The sequence below is a fragment of the Cryptococcus neoformans genome, chromosome 1, assembly GCF_000091045.1.
Source record: "Cryptococcus neoformans var. neoformans JEC21 chromosome 1, complete sequence".
NCBI lineage: Eukaryota > Fungi > Basidiomycota > Tremellomycetes > Tremellales > Cryptococcaceae > Cryptococcus > Cryptococcus deneoformans.
In genome coordinates, this window is record NC_006670.1 from 225,132 (window position 1) to 238,941 (window position 13,810).

At 48.1% G+C, this 13,810-nt stretch overlaps 6 protein-coding genes and 1 pseudogene across 6 annotated transcripts; 3 read left to right on the forward strand and 4 right to left on the reverse strand.

Annotated features, from left to right (window-relative positions):
• Nucleotides 1-350: 350 nt before the first annotated feature.
• Nucleotides 351-1,879, reverse strand: CNA00780 (prohibitin PHB1, putative). The gene is made up of 9 exons (XM_566503.1): nt 1,808-1,879; nt 1,564-1,667; nt 1,364-1,469; nt 1,217-1,304; nt 1,095-1,162; nt 929-1,032; nt 866-876; nt 583-803; nt 351-523 (listed from the first exon to the last, which is right to left on the reverse strand). The coding sequence occupies exons 1-9, from the start codon at nt 1,839-1,841 to the stop codon at nt 435-437; spliced, it is 825 nt and encodes a 274-aa protein (XP_566503.1). The 5' UTR covers nt 1,842-1,879; the 3' UTR covers nt 351-434.
• Nucleotides 1,880-2,063: 184 nt separating this feature from the next.
• CNA00790 (exosome complex exonuclease rrp4, putative) lies at nt 2,064-3,545 on the reverse strand. Its single transcript, XM_566505.2, has 6 exons — nt 3,263-3,545; nt 3,112-3,213; nt 2,842-3,034; nt 2,704-2,781; nt 2,438-2,650; nt 2,064-2,385 (listed from the first exon to the last, which is right to left on the reverse strand). Exons 1-6 carry the CDS (start codon nt 3,454-3,456, stop codon nt 2,170-2,172), a joined length of 996 nt encoding a protein of 331 aa, XP_566505.1. The 5' UTR covers nt 3,457-3,545; the 3' UTR covers nt 2,064-2,169.
• A 180-nt stretch (nt 3,546-3,725) lies between these two features.
• CNA00800 (expressed protein) lies at nt 3,726-6,086 on the forward strand. Its single transcript, XM_566507.1, has 11 exons — nt 3,726-3,864; nt 3,926-3,966; nt 4,036-4,121; nt 4,173-4,288; nt 4,342-4,436; nt 4,505-4,518; nt 4,570-4,587; nt 4,648-4,656; nt 4,708-5,207; nt 5,262-5,705; nt 5,757-6,086. Exons 1-10 carry the CDS (start codon nt 3,818-3,820, stop codon nt 5,599-5,601), a joined length of 1,266 nt encoding a protein of 421 aa, XP_566507.1. The 5' UTR covers nt 3,726-3,817; the 3' UTR covers nt 5,602-5,705; nt 5,757-6,086.
• A 413-nt stretch (nt 6,087-6,499) lies between these two features.
• CNA00810 lies at nt 6,500-8,849 on the reverse strand (annotated as a pseudogene).
• Nucleotides 6,706-8,940, forward strand: CNA00820 (conserved expressed protein). Its single transcript, XM_566509.2, has 5 exons — nt 6,706-7,016; nt 7,074-7,554; nt 7,609-7,845; nt 7,895-8,221; nt 8,279-8,940. The coding sequence occupies exons 1-5, from the start codon at nt 6,964-6,966 to the stop codon at nt 8,822-8,824; spliced, it is 1,644 nt and encodes a 547-aa protein (XP_566509.1). The 5' UTR covers nt 6,706-6,963; the 3' UTR covers nt 8,825-8,940.
• An 867-nt stretch (nt 8,941-9,807) lies between these two features.
• Nucleotides 9,808-10,658, forward strand: CNA00830 (mitochondrion protein, putative). Its single transcript, XM_566510.2, has 3 exons — nt 9,808-9,958; nt 10,042-10,171; nt 10,254-10,658. Exons 1-3 carry the CDS (start codon nt 9,876-9,878, stop codon nt 10,392-10,394), a joined length of 354 nt encoding a protein of 117 aa, XP_566510.1. The 5' UTR covers nt 9,808-9,875; the 3' UTR covers nt 10,395-10,658.
• Nucleotides 10,612-13,552, reverse strand: CNA00840 (conserved expressed protein). The gene is made up of 10 exons (XM_024656161.1): nt 13,101-13,552; nt 12,514-13,023; nt 12,134-12,450; nt 11,849-12,079; nt 11,697-11,789; nt 11,608-11,635; nt 11,343-11,549; nt 11,219-11,282; nt 11,015-11,166; nt 10,612-10,954 (listed from the first exon to the last, which is right to left on the reverse strand). Exons 1-10 carry the CDS (start codon nt 13,497-13,499, stop codon nt 10,721-10,723), a joined length of 2,235 nt encoding a protein of 744 aa, XP_024511834.1. The 5' UTR covers nt 13,500-13,552; the 3' UTR covers nt 10,612-10,720.
• Nucleotides 13,553-13,810: the final 258 nt, after the last annotated feature.

A 13,810-nucleotide genomic window follows, 5' to 3' on the forward strand; every position in this document is an offset into this window, starting at 1 on the left:
ATTCCGTCTTTCGACGGATATTGTGGCAGCTACTAGCTCTACGTACCACGCATCATTAGACTACCAGGACAAAGATTGGAAGCATGTAGAATGCTTTCAACAACTCTCGACTGAGATTCTTTTTCTCCCCAAGGGAGAGAAACTCAATTGAATCCAGATTGATTGGCATAGGGTCGTCTATTATTTATCGGCCAAAGGCCGGTGTATTGCAAAAAAAAAGCTAGAGCTTGGTGTGTGTCATCATCGATATGACAAGGAACCATAGACGAAAAAAGACTCATTGACGAGTCATGTGATTGATTGCAAGCATTACTAGCAGTATGGGATAGTACAGCGCTCAAAGCTGCTTGAGAGGCAAATTTGCATCATACATAACGGGACTATAGATCTGAATGTGCCCTAAGTCTCCATCTTCACTATGTTCATTTTGTAGCTTATTGTTGTTGAGAAGGGACTTGCAAAAGCATGTTGCCATTGGCTGCGGGGACGTAACTGACGTTCTTGTTCTGGGAAAGAGTGTTGGCTGTTCGAGACCAATCATAAGTTGGTCTGCCAGAAAAGTCGTGAAGAGAATAGACATACCAATTTCCCTACTAGTCTCAATCTTCTTAAACTGGATAAACGCATCACCAGCCTTGCTCAAGGCCTTAGATATGGTGTTAGCAGCCTCAGCTTGACCCTCGGCTCGGATGACGGAAGCTTGACGCTCTTGTTCGGCCTTTTCAACAACGAACTTGGCACGTTCGGCGTCTTGCTGGGCAATCTGCTTCTGTTCGACAGCAGAGGTGAATTCCTTGCCAAAGCTAATCAAACAGCATGTCAGTCACGATTCACGTTGTGCGAGAAAAGGTACAGAGGGACGCACGTCATGTGGGTCTAAAAGTGTAAAAGTCAGTGGCGAGCGGACGTGGAAAAAAACCGTACTCACGATAGAAACATCTTCAAGAAGGATGTTGAACTCCTTTGCTCGGTTCAGAAGGTCATCACGGATCCTAGCGGAAACAATCTCTCGATTTGTGATCAATTCAGAGGCTATAAAAGGGACCGCTCGTTAGTCAAGGATCACTCGTCTGAAAATACGAAAATCCCCGCACCATCAAACTGAGCGACGGTAGCCTTCAACACTTCGTTACCAATGGAGGGAAGAACTCGCTCATCGTAGCTATACTAAAGTATTAGCTTCTGCTACAGTGCTTCAAGGAAACGAAAGGCTTACTCAAGACCCAAAGACTGATAGATCTTCGAAAGATGCTCGATGTCCGGTCGAGACATAACACGTAAAGTGAGAGAAACCATCTGCATGTCTACATTAAATATATCAGTTTATCAGAAATAAAATCATGAGATAATAGAAGAAATTTACCCTTGGACCCAGTTGTGGTAGAGATGTTTCGAGGCTTAATCCTCACATCGTACAAAATCGCTCGCTGCAACCAAGGGATCAAAAAGTGTGTACCTTCTCCGGTAGCCTACACACGGATTAATTAATCTAGTATCTTTTTTATTCTAGCGCTTGCACCCATGCATTCCACAGAGGAATTTGTAGGGCTGGGCACCACTCACATCCGGCCTGACACCTGAAAACCGGTCGAACAACACAGCACGGTATCCACCGGGAACATCGTAAAGTGCAGATTGGACGACGGTAGCACCAATAGCAAGAGGGACTAGATTCATAGGAAGACATGTTGTTAGCACAGGCCTGCGTCAGAAGATGAGACCACACGGGAAGTCGGCAGAGATCGGGCGGCAACCTTCCATTCTCCCACGGCCTTGCGAGCCCCAATAATTCAAAAGTTGGACATACCTATCAGCCTGGAAATTCTCTGAGCAGCTGCCATTGTTGATAGTGTTTACACGTGTTTAAGGTAGAAATGAGAGATGTATAGCGAAGACGGAGTGACGGAGGTCGACGACGAGAAAGCGGCCGGCACAAATCAGTGACGATCACGGAGTTCGATGAATCTCCGCGACATAATTGGAGGTTAGAGCCGTCTTGAATAGATGATGATTTTAATACTTCGGACCTTTCCTCCAGTTCAGTAGAAAGACGAAAGGCGATATTGTTTACGATATTGTTTATGCATTGATGCCATTGCCACAAGGTCAAGATTATTGATGCAATCAAATATGACAGTGCCAAGGAAAAGCAGATACACTATGCAATTCTCAAGCAAATTCGAGAAATTCCAAACCGACAATCTCGTTAAGCATTTTTCTCTCAGTCTCCGAATCAAACGGTCCTGACCCGGATGGCACATTTTTCTCCGCCCATGCGTATGATTCGCCGATAAGAGTCTCAGTAAGAGGAACACCTTCGCTAGCAAGAGCCTTGATGATGTTAGCAACGAGGGAGATGGCTTCTCTGCCTTGCGGAGGGATTTCCTGCGAGTGTATCCGTCAGAGTCAATCCTGACTGGGATACTATGCGACTCACGTCATTTTGGTTACTGTAAACACCTTCTGAGTCAAACCCTTCACCACCCTCCCGTCGCGCCTGTGACGTTCCATTGCTCACCCACACGTAACCGTTCAACCCGAGGATAACGTCGACACCTGTAGGGCCACAAGGAGGAGGGATGTGATAGAAATGGGATTTAAGTCGACGGATTAACTGTGGAGGGACGGTCAAGAGAAAGCCGTTACGAAGCTGCCAAGAGCGGTGTAAGTGTACATTTATTGGAATATCGTACAAATACTTACTTTGCCGTACTTCAATGATCGCGTATGTAATGACATGGCTCCATCTCCAAAGAATGCTTGAACTTCAGCAACAAGCAACTATTTCTCGGTCAGTCCTGTAACAGCATACAAATCAGTGGCCATAGCTGAGAAGCTCACATCTCCTTCCGCCAAAAACTCTCTCATCTTCAAAGCGTCTGACTCAATCTTCCTCCTTTGCACACCGCCCGGTAAGTTGACACTTGAGAGCATCAGAACAGCATCTTGACGCCCGTTGGCATCTACACGCCATCGCTGCGCTCCCACTTCTACTATTCGACCGATAACGAGATCTCCAACTTCTGGAGTATATCTGAATTTTCGAAGTCAAAATGTTAGCACGACACAAGGCCATCCTTTCCATATGGATGTTCACAAGGATGTACCCACCTTGAACGAAGTGGCCTGACGGAAATGAGTTTATTTACTCTCTCAATCGTACCGGCGACAGAGGACACGACATTGCTCTCCTCGACATAAGTTCCATGGCCTCTGAAAAATAGCTTAATACGATCCTTAATGGTCATTGGACATCTCTTACCTCATATACTCCTTGGAGCTGGTAATAACCTCTCCGGGGCTAACAATAGACCTTTTGCTAGGTCCAGCGCCACCAAACTCATCTTCGTCGAGATCCATCGCATCGAGTTCCGCTTGGTGCTTGCGATGTGTTGACGGCACAATTTCAGTGAACGCTTGACTAATGGACGGCGCTACTGCTTTTACGCTAAACATTATGGTGGTATCTCTTTTGAATGATTTTTTTGAGGTCTAAAAACGAAGATGAATGTTCTTGGACATTTCAATCTCTCTTCGCAATTCTTGGTCTGACGGACGGCACGGAGAATCGACGTTTATTATTATTGCTGCAAGAAGTTCATGATCCGCGGAGATATAATGAACTCCGTATAGGTGGCAATCACTAATAAGAAATACCACCACCAGCGGGGCGCCAAATGAGTATAGCCAGGGGAGGTTCGTTTGTTTACGTTTCGTTACCAGGGATTAGATTACAGAACGATCTTGTTTCTATACAGCTATCCACAGTATTGTTTCTGCAAGACCACTCTGATCGTGTTGCTCAATCATTATTAGTATGGCGAAAGAGCCGAGAGATCTATTGCTCCTCGTTTGGGTGCACGGGTGCGTGAGGCATTGTGTCCATTCTTCAGCTTCATAGATCATGGCTGATAGTTTTTATCAGTTTCAAGGGAAACGATGTAACCTTTGAGACTTTCCCAGGACGTGCGTTCATTTCTCAAACCCTTGCATCATGTTGCATGACTCTCTGATCAATTTCATTCGATTGAGTAGGCATCTGTCACCTTCTGCGGGCTACTCATCCTTCCCTTCGAGTCGAATCGCGGGTATTTCCAATGTATCAAACACGGGGGGAACTGGTAAGAAGATACAGATTAAGTAGGCAGGTAATGACTCTATTGTCGCTGTAGCTTGCGGCGACCTTAGCCTTCGTCGATTGGCTCACGGAACTGGTGGTGAACCTTGAGAACGATCATGGACAAGGAGGCGGAGCGGGTAAAGCAAAGGTGGTTCTAATGGGGCATTCGTAAGTAAAAAGACCCAAAAAAATCCGAAAGACAATGTCTAACTGAATGCTAGCATGGGAGGACTGTTGTGTGCAGACACTGTGAGAGATATCGCTGCGAATACGAGAGAAGGTGATCCGATGTGGCCGCGGGTAGTGGGAATTATCGGTAAATCAACATCAACATTATCGTCCCTCTGTATGATTTGCGCTGATCAGAAAGACGGTGGTCATTAGCTTTTGATACTCCAGTGAGTGTATGGAGCCATTCAGATAGTCCAAAACTAACGCACCTGTCCTAGTATCTTGGTTTACATCCTGTAAGTCTTGCCATATTTTCATCCTCTAACCATGCTCATTGCCGCCCTTCACAACCATAGCATACTTTCGTAAGTCGCTTGTCTTTTATATTTAAACACCTCTCACTTTCGAACGCACAGAAACACCACCTCACCCAGGCTGCTTCTTACTTCGATCAAGCTCGCAGCATAGCCTCCACAATCGGTATGGTGTCGCCAACATCATTTGGTCTTGGATTCGGGAACTCTGGCAAGAAGACTGAAAGTACAACCTCAGAGGCAGGTTTCTCAAAACCCCAACCCTCCGCATCGACAAAGGGCAAGAAAAAGGAGACAACCACCACCGTTTCAGACATGTCTACTTCCGCGGAGCAGCAGGCAGCTACTTCAAAATCTTTCTGGTCAAGTCTATCGTCTGTACCATCCCCTTCAAGCAAAACCCTGTATGGTCTCGGTGCTGCGGCGTTGGGTGCTGCAGCGCTTGGGACAGCTTACTACAGGCGAGAAGATTTCATAACGGGGTGGCGCTGGGGTTATGATCACATGACATTTGTGAAGAACTTATGGGATGAAGATGGATCGCGGAAGAGGTTAGAGGCCATCGATGCGTTGGTACGGGAACAAAACGTCTTATACAGGAAGTATGTGGATGTGTACAGCTTCTTGTGGGAGGGTCTGCTGATGCATGACGGCAGTTACTACACCCATCTTCCGGTCGAACCCCCTGTTCACTTAGTTGGCCGAACATTCGCCATTCTTCCACCAGCCTCGCATCCCCTTTTCCCGCTGTGGCGTCCCGCCACAAATTCTCTCGCCAAAGATGAAGTTTCCGCGCATATGGGCATGTTTAATCCAAAGACGAACGACGGGTTCTATGATTTAGGCTTGGCGGTTGTGAAAGAGATCGGGGAGAGAATTGAATCGGAAGGTGTGGGGAGGAAGGAAGGGTTGGAAGAGAGGATGGATGAAGATGGAGAAGGAGTCTGGAGGATTGAGAAAGATAAGGATGGAAAGGAGATCTGGGTGGAGGCTTAGACATGAAAACTGCGCTTGTGGCGAAGTGTATTCATTTTGACGCTGTTTCGGTCTCAGTTATCTAAACCAAACAAGATCCGAGGGGCTTGTTGAAATCAGGAGAGGCAAGTGCGTCCCCGGTCTGCTTGGGAGATGCTAATCAACGACCATGTCAGGCGTTACATATTTTGTGAACGGACTCTCATTGCCTTGATTGTGGTGGGAAGTCTCGTGTCTCAGCTCCATTCAGAGCATTAGAGGAAAAGGAATGTTTGAGCACGCTTCGATCATATGTAAGCGCTAAGCAAATGGAGTTTCCCAGAGAACAACAAAAACAGACCTTTTCCGCCGCGAGTGGCAGTCGATTTAGAGAATGAAATTCAGGGTCTGACGGAGATGACCAGACTTATGTTTACTGGGAAGTAGCATGGCAGTAGCCCATTTTCCTTGGGTAAAGATGCAATGAGCAGAAAGTGTCAACAAAGCTTTGTGCATGCAAAATATTATGTTGACGGCGGTTCATTCTATGATGAATCATGGAACTCAAAGTAAGAGAACCAAGCAAACAGTATAATTGAGTAATCCTAGTAGTATTCCGTTGCCTTCTTTTACGGGCAGCTCCCCACCACTCGTTCGCAATTACGAGACATCCTCGGCCGGCTAGGAGCCAGTAGTTGCTTAGTTAGTGGTGATGATCACTGCAGCTGAAGCGTAGAATGACCAGTTTTGCCTGTCTTTAGCTTCTTGATATTTAGTTATCATGGCATGCTACAAGTATTCCTCTCATTTATTTTTACAGAATTTGTCACCTACAGTTGCTATTATAGCTGCTTTGTTGACTTAACGTATGCATTCATCGTTGCCTGCTGGCCAAAAGATGGAAAAAGAACACCGAAGGAGGCGTGGATACTGAATGATCAACCTCCACCTCTCTCCTCCAGCCATGACGAAGGAACTGTCACCAGGCACGGTTATCAGATGAAGATCACGCATCATGTAGCACGGGGACCTGTCATGTAGTACGGGTGGTGCTTGACGTCAGTTATTTTTGTTCCATGTAATCTCGCTCCATCTTCTTGGTTACGCAAAGCTTTTTATGCCAAAATACTCCTCCCTAGCTTGCCGGGTATGGGTTCTACCCGTTGATGTGGACTCTAATATGGAAGCGTTTGCGGTGCTACTACAATGGTCTGCCCAATGCCGTTCACTCATCACGTCATATGCTCTCTTTTCCGAAACGTCATTTATAGAACATCCCCCCGCCTGTGACCTGTCACACCGTATATAAAGATTGCAGGTGACTTGTCTTTTGTCTTCTTTACAATCTTCTGAGTATCCAAGAAATTATCAACATCTTAACAAACAGATACAAAATCCACGAACATGTCTGGAATCACAAACAAGCTCGAGAACAAGGTTGACAAGACCTTCTTCAGGTGAGTTGAATCCATTCAACTTCACATTCAAACGTTGATGCTCATAAATAGTCATAGTGGCGGCCCCGGTACTACAGGCCGAGAGCCGTTCGAAGATAGCACAACTTCTGGTACCACTGGTACCCACTCCTCTAACACTACCAACCCGGCTACCTCTCTCCATGGCGGTATCACTCACGATGAGAACGTTCGATCTGGCATGGGCGCCACTGGCACCCCCGACAGAACAACGGGTAGCACTGGCTCTTACACTGGCACTGGTGTTGGCAACGAGAATATTCCCGCTCCTCATAGCTCTAGCACCGGTACCAACGTTCCCGGCACACACACTGGTGGCGGTGCACCCATCGGGGCTCAGGGTACTTCATTTGGCCAGACTGGCGAGCAGCGCGGTGTTGGTGGGGTAACTGCTGGCGGTGTTACTGGTAGTGGTAATCCTACTCATGCTGGTTATGGTTCTGGTGCTACTACTGGACTCGACTCTTCTCGACATGGTCAAGGAATCGGCTCGGGTACCGATAAGCACTCTTCAACAGGCGTAAGTTGATATCTTTCTCTGTCAGGTAGCATGTTGACTGACTTTGTAATCCAGTATGGTGCTCATGAATCTAGCTTTGCTCCTCCTATTTCTTCCACCACTGGTTCTGGTGCTAAGGTTGCCGACTACGGCACTGGCTCCCACACCAGTTCTCACCACACTGGCGCAGCCGCTACTGGTGCTGCCGCCGCTGGTACTGGTGCTGCCGCTTATGGCCACCATGAGAACAAGCACGCCGGTTCTGGCCATACTGGCTCACATTCCCACGATACCTCTGGTAACCACGGCGTTGTAAGTTTTCTTGCGTTCCCCACCCCACATAATCATTAACAGCGGGCAGGGTACAACCGACTCTTACGGCTCTGGTCTCCCTAGCGCGCTCGATAACAAACAGTCTGTCGGTGCTGGTGCTCGAGACAGCCGTGATAGGACTGGTCACCTTGAAGAAGGATCCGCCCTATACGAGCGATCTACAGACCAAGGACCTGTTACTGGCGGTGCTGCCAACACCGACAAGTTCGACACTGACAAGCCGAGAAACACTTCTGGTTTGACCGGCCACGGTACAGGCAAGACTCACAACTATGACGGTACCTCTTCTAGAACTGCCCCTCACAGCGGTACTGAGGACCCGTATAAGCAACAGTCTGGCGGTGCTGCGGGTATTGTAAGTTGATATAACTCAGATAACCTTGTTTTCCCAGCCACCACTAACGCCAACTAGTTTGCCACTTCTGACAAAGACTTCACCTCCAACACCGACCGTCTCGGCAAGGGCGCTTACCACGACGATCAGGGTCTCTTCAAGGACAACACCAGTGGTCCCGGCGGCCGAAGCGCCCTTACTGGTCGAGAGGGTAATTACGAGAAGAACCCTATTAGCGGTGTAGAGAGTGCCGGTCAGAAGCATCACACTGGTGCTACATCTGGCGCTGGTACTGGTGCCACTGGAGGCGCCGCCTACGAAGCTGAAAAGGCTGAAAACAAACTCGCTGGCAGCCACTCTACCACCGGTGCTTATGACACTCCCACTTCCTCTCACGGTATTGCCGGCCGCGATGGTACCACTGCTACCACCGGCCAGTCTGGCTACGGTACTGGTGACAGGACTGGTACATACAACGAGACTGGTACCACCGGCACTCACTCTAGCTCCACCGGAGAGTCTGGTACTGCCATTGGTGGCCACGACACTGATACAGGCAGGACCACTGAGGGTACACATGAGAAGAAGGGTATTATTGAGAAGATCAAGGAGGCTATCCACTAATCGTTGTAATAATTTGGTGGTTGATTGTTGGATGAGATTGTCCTGAAATAATCAGAATCGTAAGAAGCAAACAAACAAACAAACAACAAACATGTAGCTTAGGAATAGGCGGATTGAATGTATTATTACTTGTCTCTCAAATCTTTCAGTCCAGTCGTTGTCTTCTCGCGCATTAATGGAAAGCTAACTTACCATGTCAGGAGGATGAGCTTTCGTCCTGCCGACGTCGTTGCTGCTGATTACCTTGTTCCGTCTTTGATTTCGTTCTTTGCAGTTTAAATAAACGCCATATATCTGCTCAATCCAGTACACTACTCAATCTCTGGGGTATCCTGATACATCCTGCTTGTATTATGGCCGGTCGTTAGTAGGGGTTCTGTGGCAAGAAGAAGACTGAACAAGCGAAATCTTTTCCATCACTTGATTATAATAGGTACCTAGCTCTGCAGAACGTATGAGCTCCTTAGTGGTCAATATCTTAGTCACTTTGCTTGAACTTTTGCACGGTATGGTTGAGAATAATAATCAATAGGAGTCCCCAAGTCGTAGCGCCCCTACAGTTGTATTTCCCAGGAAAGCGGCTGCTCCGTCCAAGCCTTAAATAAGAGTAAAAGTACCAAGCTGAACAACTGTTCTGTAGATTTGTAGGTTCATAACCACCTTCTCTTTATTGGGCCTGTGGTTTCCTCCTCTAATAATGTCATAGTCATGCACCGTATCTTCTACTAGTATACGTACTAGTTATTTGTTCGCCCGTCGGTCATAGCATGAAGGATTGGCTCTGCAGTGGATTGGCTGCACTCGTGTAGGCTCGACACAAGCCCCTCGACGGACATTGGCTCGTCTCCGAGACTTGTGTCGAGCCTAGCACTCGGCGGGCGCACGCCACAAGGGAGAGAGAAAATAATTCCGCGTGTGGCACTCCGTCTGCCGTTTCCGGCCACCGATTTCATCCACCACCCACTCAGCAGGGTCATCACCAGCATACACATCCTCCATCTTACATCTTACATCTCTTTCTTTTTTGTTCCTTTTTCCCTAATCGGCCAGCATGTCAGCACCTCTTGGAAACGCCGCTGCTCAACAAACAACCTCCAAGTTCCAGGCTTTCCTTAACCACCCAGCTGGACCCAAGTATGTCTATCTCGAAACGACATTTTTGTGGGGAATGATGGCACACTAAGAGTTAATTACTGACAAGAGTGTTTGTATTGCAGGACCATCTTCTTCTGGGCTCCTATCGCAAAATGGGGTCTCGTGCTTGCTGGTGTCAAAGACCTTTCTCGTCCGGCTGAGAAGTTGAGTGTGTCACAAAATGTTGCTCTTGCGGCGACTGGTTTCATTTGGGTGGGTCTCGTCTTTTCATGGCTTCTAATCATTCGGAATGATATCGGGTAACGAATTTGCTAATATTAATCCATATGTACAGGTGCGATACTCTTTCGTCATCACCCCTGTCAACTACTCCCTCGCTGCCGTCAACTTCTTCGTTGGTTCCACTGGTGTCGCTCAGCTTTATCGAGTGTGGGATTACAGGAGGAAAAATCCTGGAGCCGTGTCAAGCGCCTAACGATAAGAGCTGCTCAAGGGGATAGTAGATGGAGTTGGGAGATTAGACTTGTTGTAGGGTACCCATACCCATCGGCCAATTGTCATGAACTCGCGTCGAACGCCTTGATGGCCCTAAAAGGATCACTACTGGTCATTGTGGTGAAATAAGTCGAAGAGAGATCATCTACAGGTGTTAATCGTTGACTGTCAGATAGATTTGAATTTCAAATTGCTGCAGTCACATATAGGGCTACATGTTCAAAAACCAATCACTAATAGCTACTGTATTTATGCAGTAGACAGTTATTCTTGGCACCCATTGTCTTCTCCAAGGTCAACGCCATCTTACAAAACCTCCCACCTCTGTCTGCCGATACTGATCAACCTCGTAAATAACCCCTCTCGCCTGCCAACTCTTCGGAAATGCATCGTCTCTCCATCATCCTTCGGAGCATCAGGACCGGCGGCAAATTCTTTCGCCTGTTGCACTCCTGATTTGAAGCGAATGGTCAAGCCCAATCCTTCTACATCCGCGCCGGAAGCCCAGCCAAGCGCCATACGAGGCATAGAAACGTGGCTCTGAAGGAGAAGTCAGAATCTAAATATGATAGGATGGACTGGGAAATGTGGCCGACTCGCCTTTTTAATTTCGACGATGTCATCGACAGGTCGTACAAAATGCGCTTTTGTACCGGAAACGGGAACAAAACTGATTGTAGGCATGGAGATGCCCTCTTCTCTACTGTCAATAATAATGTGACCAGAGGTACCGTTGAGTTTTGCGGGGTAGGCTACAGCACTATCAGTGGAATCGCGCAGATCGGTGCCAATCGACACACGTACAATCAATGTTACCATCATCCTTAATATTACCTCGGAACAGGACTTTATCCACCTTATCTCCAATCTTCCCCAACTTTATTAGCTGCCCCCCAAGCCACTCGTACCACCAATCCTCCATACTCACCTGTTTCCTTGCCCCATCGACCTTGACGTCTCCTCTAAATCCCGCCATGTGTTTTCCGGCACTCTTAAAGACACCTGTAATGTGCGACTTAGTCTTGTGCTTGGTCTTGGCAGCTACCTCTGCGGTAGCACCTTCTTGTGCGGCTTCCAAGACTTCGGCGTCGTCATCCGCTGTGACCGCAGCGGGTGTAGTGTCTTTAATTGCTTCCTATTGGGAGTGAAGGTGTGTTAGTGGGTATAAGTCAAGGCTGTGACTTTTTGCTTACTTTGGGAGTACCTGAAAGAGGGGGAGGACTAGATTTGAGTTGAGAAAGGTAAGTGTGTGAATGAGGAGAGTAGCAAGCGCATGACTCACGGAGGTCGAGGCAAGGGCTTGCCCAACGCTTCTGTGACCCTCAGCAAGTGCAAGGTCAACTGAGTATCGGTAGGGACGCGAGACAGAATCGAGCTTTCATTGAACCAGAGTCAATTCTCACTTCTCAATAGAGCATTTTGAAGACGACTCACTTGCGCATGTCCAACAGTTCTTGCCAATTGGGAACGACTTCGACGAATTTGTTAATTCCCTTGATGATCAAGGGCTGACCCCACATGCCGACACCAAAACCCAATGTCGCCAATCGGCCAAAAACCCAGGCGGGGACAAAAGTAAGAAGAAAAGCAGGAGGAATGAGGAAGGCGCCAGCAATCTTGAACCTGGCGAAATTGTCGGGGTAAGGGCCTGGAGGGGAAAGAGCACTATGAAAAGTTAAGACCATTATATTCTGCCGCTCAGTAATTGCGAGAGCTTACTTGGCGAATCGCTCGATAGAATCCGCAACGGTTCCCAAACCATCCTCTGACAGCTTGGTCATTTTTGAAACCATCTCATCCCTTTTCCTCTTCGCTTCCCTTTGAGCCAACTTCTTCTTCTCCTTATCATTCAAGGGCTCAGCGGGCGTGATTTTCTCACCACCTATAACAATATCGGCAGATTCGAGGCCTTGGGGTTTGCCGTCAACGGGGGCAGTCTCGACGGCAGCTTCGTCCTCCGAAGATGATGACTCGGGTTCCTCCTCTTTCTCACCGACGTTGGAGTTCCCAGCCTCTTTACCCTTCTTCTTGCCATCCTACGACCAATAAATGATTAGCGCTTCATATTGCTAGACCTTCCGATGGTTTAGGGCACTTACAAAGAGCAATCTGGTGGTGAAAGCCTTCAAAATCGAGGTAGCTTCAAAAGCCTGTTCCTCAGCCTGTTCTGCCTTGGTCCTATGTACTGTCTTTCCATCGATGTTTCCCAAGAGACTTTCGTCTCCCTTCTGGTTGGTGGGGTCGGTAGCACTAGGCGGCGTGAATGGTGCAGGAGGCACCGGTGGGAATAGGAATCGCCTCGTGCGAGGGAAACAGACCAAGATGGATAAGAAAATCATAATTGCGGCAACAGCGTAGCCAAAAATCCAAGCAGTGAAGTACACCACACAATACGTCCCAGTTCTCCAACGCTCTTCGGGAGACCAAGACATGAGGCGCTGAAGCTCGCGTGCCCCTCGTAGAGACGAAGGGCCTACGGCGGCAATACAACGCTCGAGGTTGGAACGGAGCACATCTGTGTGGGAGGGGAGGTTCGGAAGTGTAGAGGGACGAAGGTCAGGCTCCGCAGCGGGAAGGTTACGAGCAGGGTGCAGGACATGGGTAATTTGCTGGGAATGCGTAGTCAGCCCTGTCCCAATTCATAATTCTGTAACAGCCAAATCGGGAAGAACGAAAAAGCACTCACTACATCGAACCGTCGAAGCATGGCCCAAAGACGGTCATCTTCGAGACCAGCCACTACCGTTCCCTGCGGCTTCTCGCCCTTCAAATCCCTCTCTTCAGCTTTGGTCTTTTCGACTTCCCTCTTAATGACCTGAGGATGCTCTTCTTTGATGGCTTCTTTCTGCTCCTCCGGGTGGGTAGCAGGGTTGGTAGGCAAAGCAGTAGGGGCAGATTCCTTCGATGGCTTGTTAGGGTCTATCGACGCAGTGGGAGCCTGAGTCTGCGCCTCGGGATTGTCAAGTGGCGCTGTAGGAATGGTCGTGGACGGGGCATCTGGAACGGGGATTTCGTGAGCCTCTACCGGCTGTTGAGCAGCAGGCGGTGCTGGCGGTATTGGCTCGGCTGTAGGTGAGTTTGACATGACTTGTGTTGTTGATGGCAAGGAGAGAAATGAGGATTCGCAGTTGACAAAAATAATAAATGGCTACGGCGTCTCACAGGCAGCGGAATTCAGGAGCCACCTATGATCAATATCAGTTCAGCGGAAGGCTGGAATGACGTCATTACGTCATACCTTCAAGTCAATTCCCTCCTATTTTGTTTTTTCGGAGTTTGGGAGCAGTCCGCCTATGGCGTTGTTCCGCCGCAATAATTAATTAATCAAGGATTCTACATTTGTCCTATTACTTAATACATATGCACCTTGTTGGTGAGTGAATATTTATGCGACGA

Excerpts from the sequence above, each read along its gene's own strand:
- CNA00780 (XM_566503.1), bottom strand. The coding sequence starts at position 1,841 with ATGGCAGCTGCTCAGAGAATTTCCAGGCTGATAG. Across the intron at positions 1,305-1,363 it reads TACCACAACTGGGTCCAAGG|ACATGCAGATGGTTTCTCTC; the intron begins GTAAATTTCTTC and ends TATTTAATGTAG. Across the intron at positions 1,163-1,216 it reads TATCAGTCTTTGGGTCTTGA|CTACGATGAGCGAGTTCTTC; the intron begins GTAAGCCTTTCG and ends ACTTTAGTATAG.
- CNA00790 (XM_566505.2), bottom strand. The coding sequence starts at position 3,456 with ATGTTTAGCGTAAAAGCAGTAGCGCCGTCCATTAGTCAAGCGTTCACT. Across the intron at positions 3,035-3,111 it reads GTCAGGCCACTTCGTTCAAG|ATATACTCCAGAAGTTGGAG; the intron begins GTGGGTACATCC and ends TCGAAAATTCAG. Across the intron at positions 2,651-2,703 it reads GATCATTGAAGTACGGCAAA|CTTCGTAACGGCTTTCTCTT; the intron begins GTAAGTATTTGT and ends CGCTCTTGGCAG.
- CNA00800 (XM_566507.1), top strand. The coding sequence starts at position 3,818 with ATGGCGAAAGAGCCGAGAGATCTATTGCTCCTCGTTTGGGTGCACGG. Across the intron at positions 4,289-4,341 it reads GTGGTTCTAATGGGGCATTC|CATGGGAGGACTGTTGTGTG; the intron begins GTAAGTAAAAAG and ends ACTGAATGCTAG. Across the intron at positions 5,208-5,261 it reads CAAAACGTCTTATACAGGAA|TTACTACACCCATCTTCCGG; the intron begins GTATGTGGATGT and ends GCATGACGGCAG.
- CNA00820 (XM_566509.2), top strand. The coding sequence starts at position 6,964 with ATGTCTGGAATCACAAACAAGCTCGAGAACAAGGTTGACAAGACCTTC. Across the intron at positions 7,017-7,073 it reads GTTGACAAGACCTTCTTCAG|TGGCGGCCCCGGTACTACAG; the intron begins GTGAGTTGAATC and ends AAATAGTCATAG. Across the intron at positions 7,555-7,608 it reads ATAAGCACTCTTCAACAGGC|TATGGTGCTCATGAATCTAG; the intron begins GTAAGTTGATAT and ends TTTGTAATCCAG.
- CNA00830 (XM_566510.2), top strand. The coding sequence starts at position 9,876 with ATGTCAGCACCTCTTGGAAACGCCGCTGCTCAACAAACAACCTCCAAG. Across the intron at positions 9,959-10,041 it reads AACCACCCAGCTGGACCCAA|GACCATCTTCTTCTGGGCTC; the intron begins GTATGTCTATCT and ends TTTGTATTGCAG. Across the intron at positions 10,172-10,253 it reads CGGCGACTGGTTTCATTTGG|GTGCGATACTCTTTCGTCAT; the intron begins GTGGGTCTCGTC and ends CCATATGTACAG.
- CNA00840 (XM_024656161.1), bottom strand. The coding sequence starts at position 13,499 with ATGTCAAACTCACCTACAGCCGAGCCAATACCGCCAGCACCGCCTGCT. Across the intron at positions 12,451-12,513 it reads TCACCACCAGATTGCTCTTT|GATGGCAAGAAGAAGGGTAA; the intron begins GTAAGTGCCCTA and ends TATTGGTCGTAG. Across the intron at positions 11,550-11,607 it reads CTCTTTCAGGTACTCCCAAA|GAAGCAATTAAAGACACTAC; the intron begins GTAAGCAAAAAG and ends CACTCCCAATAG.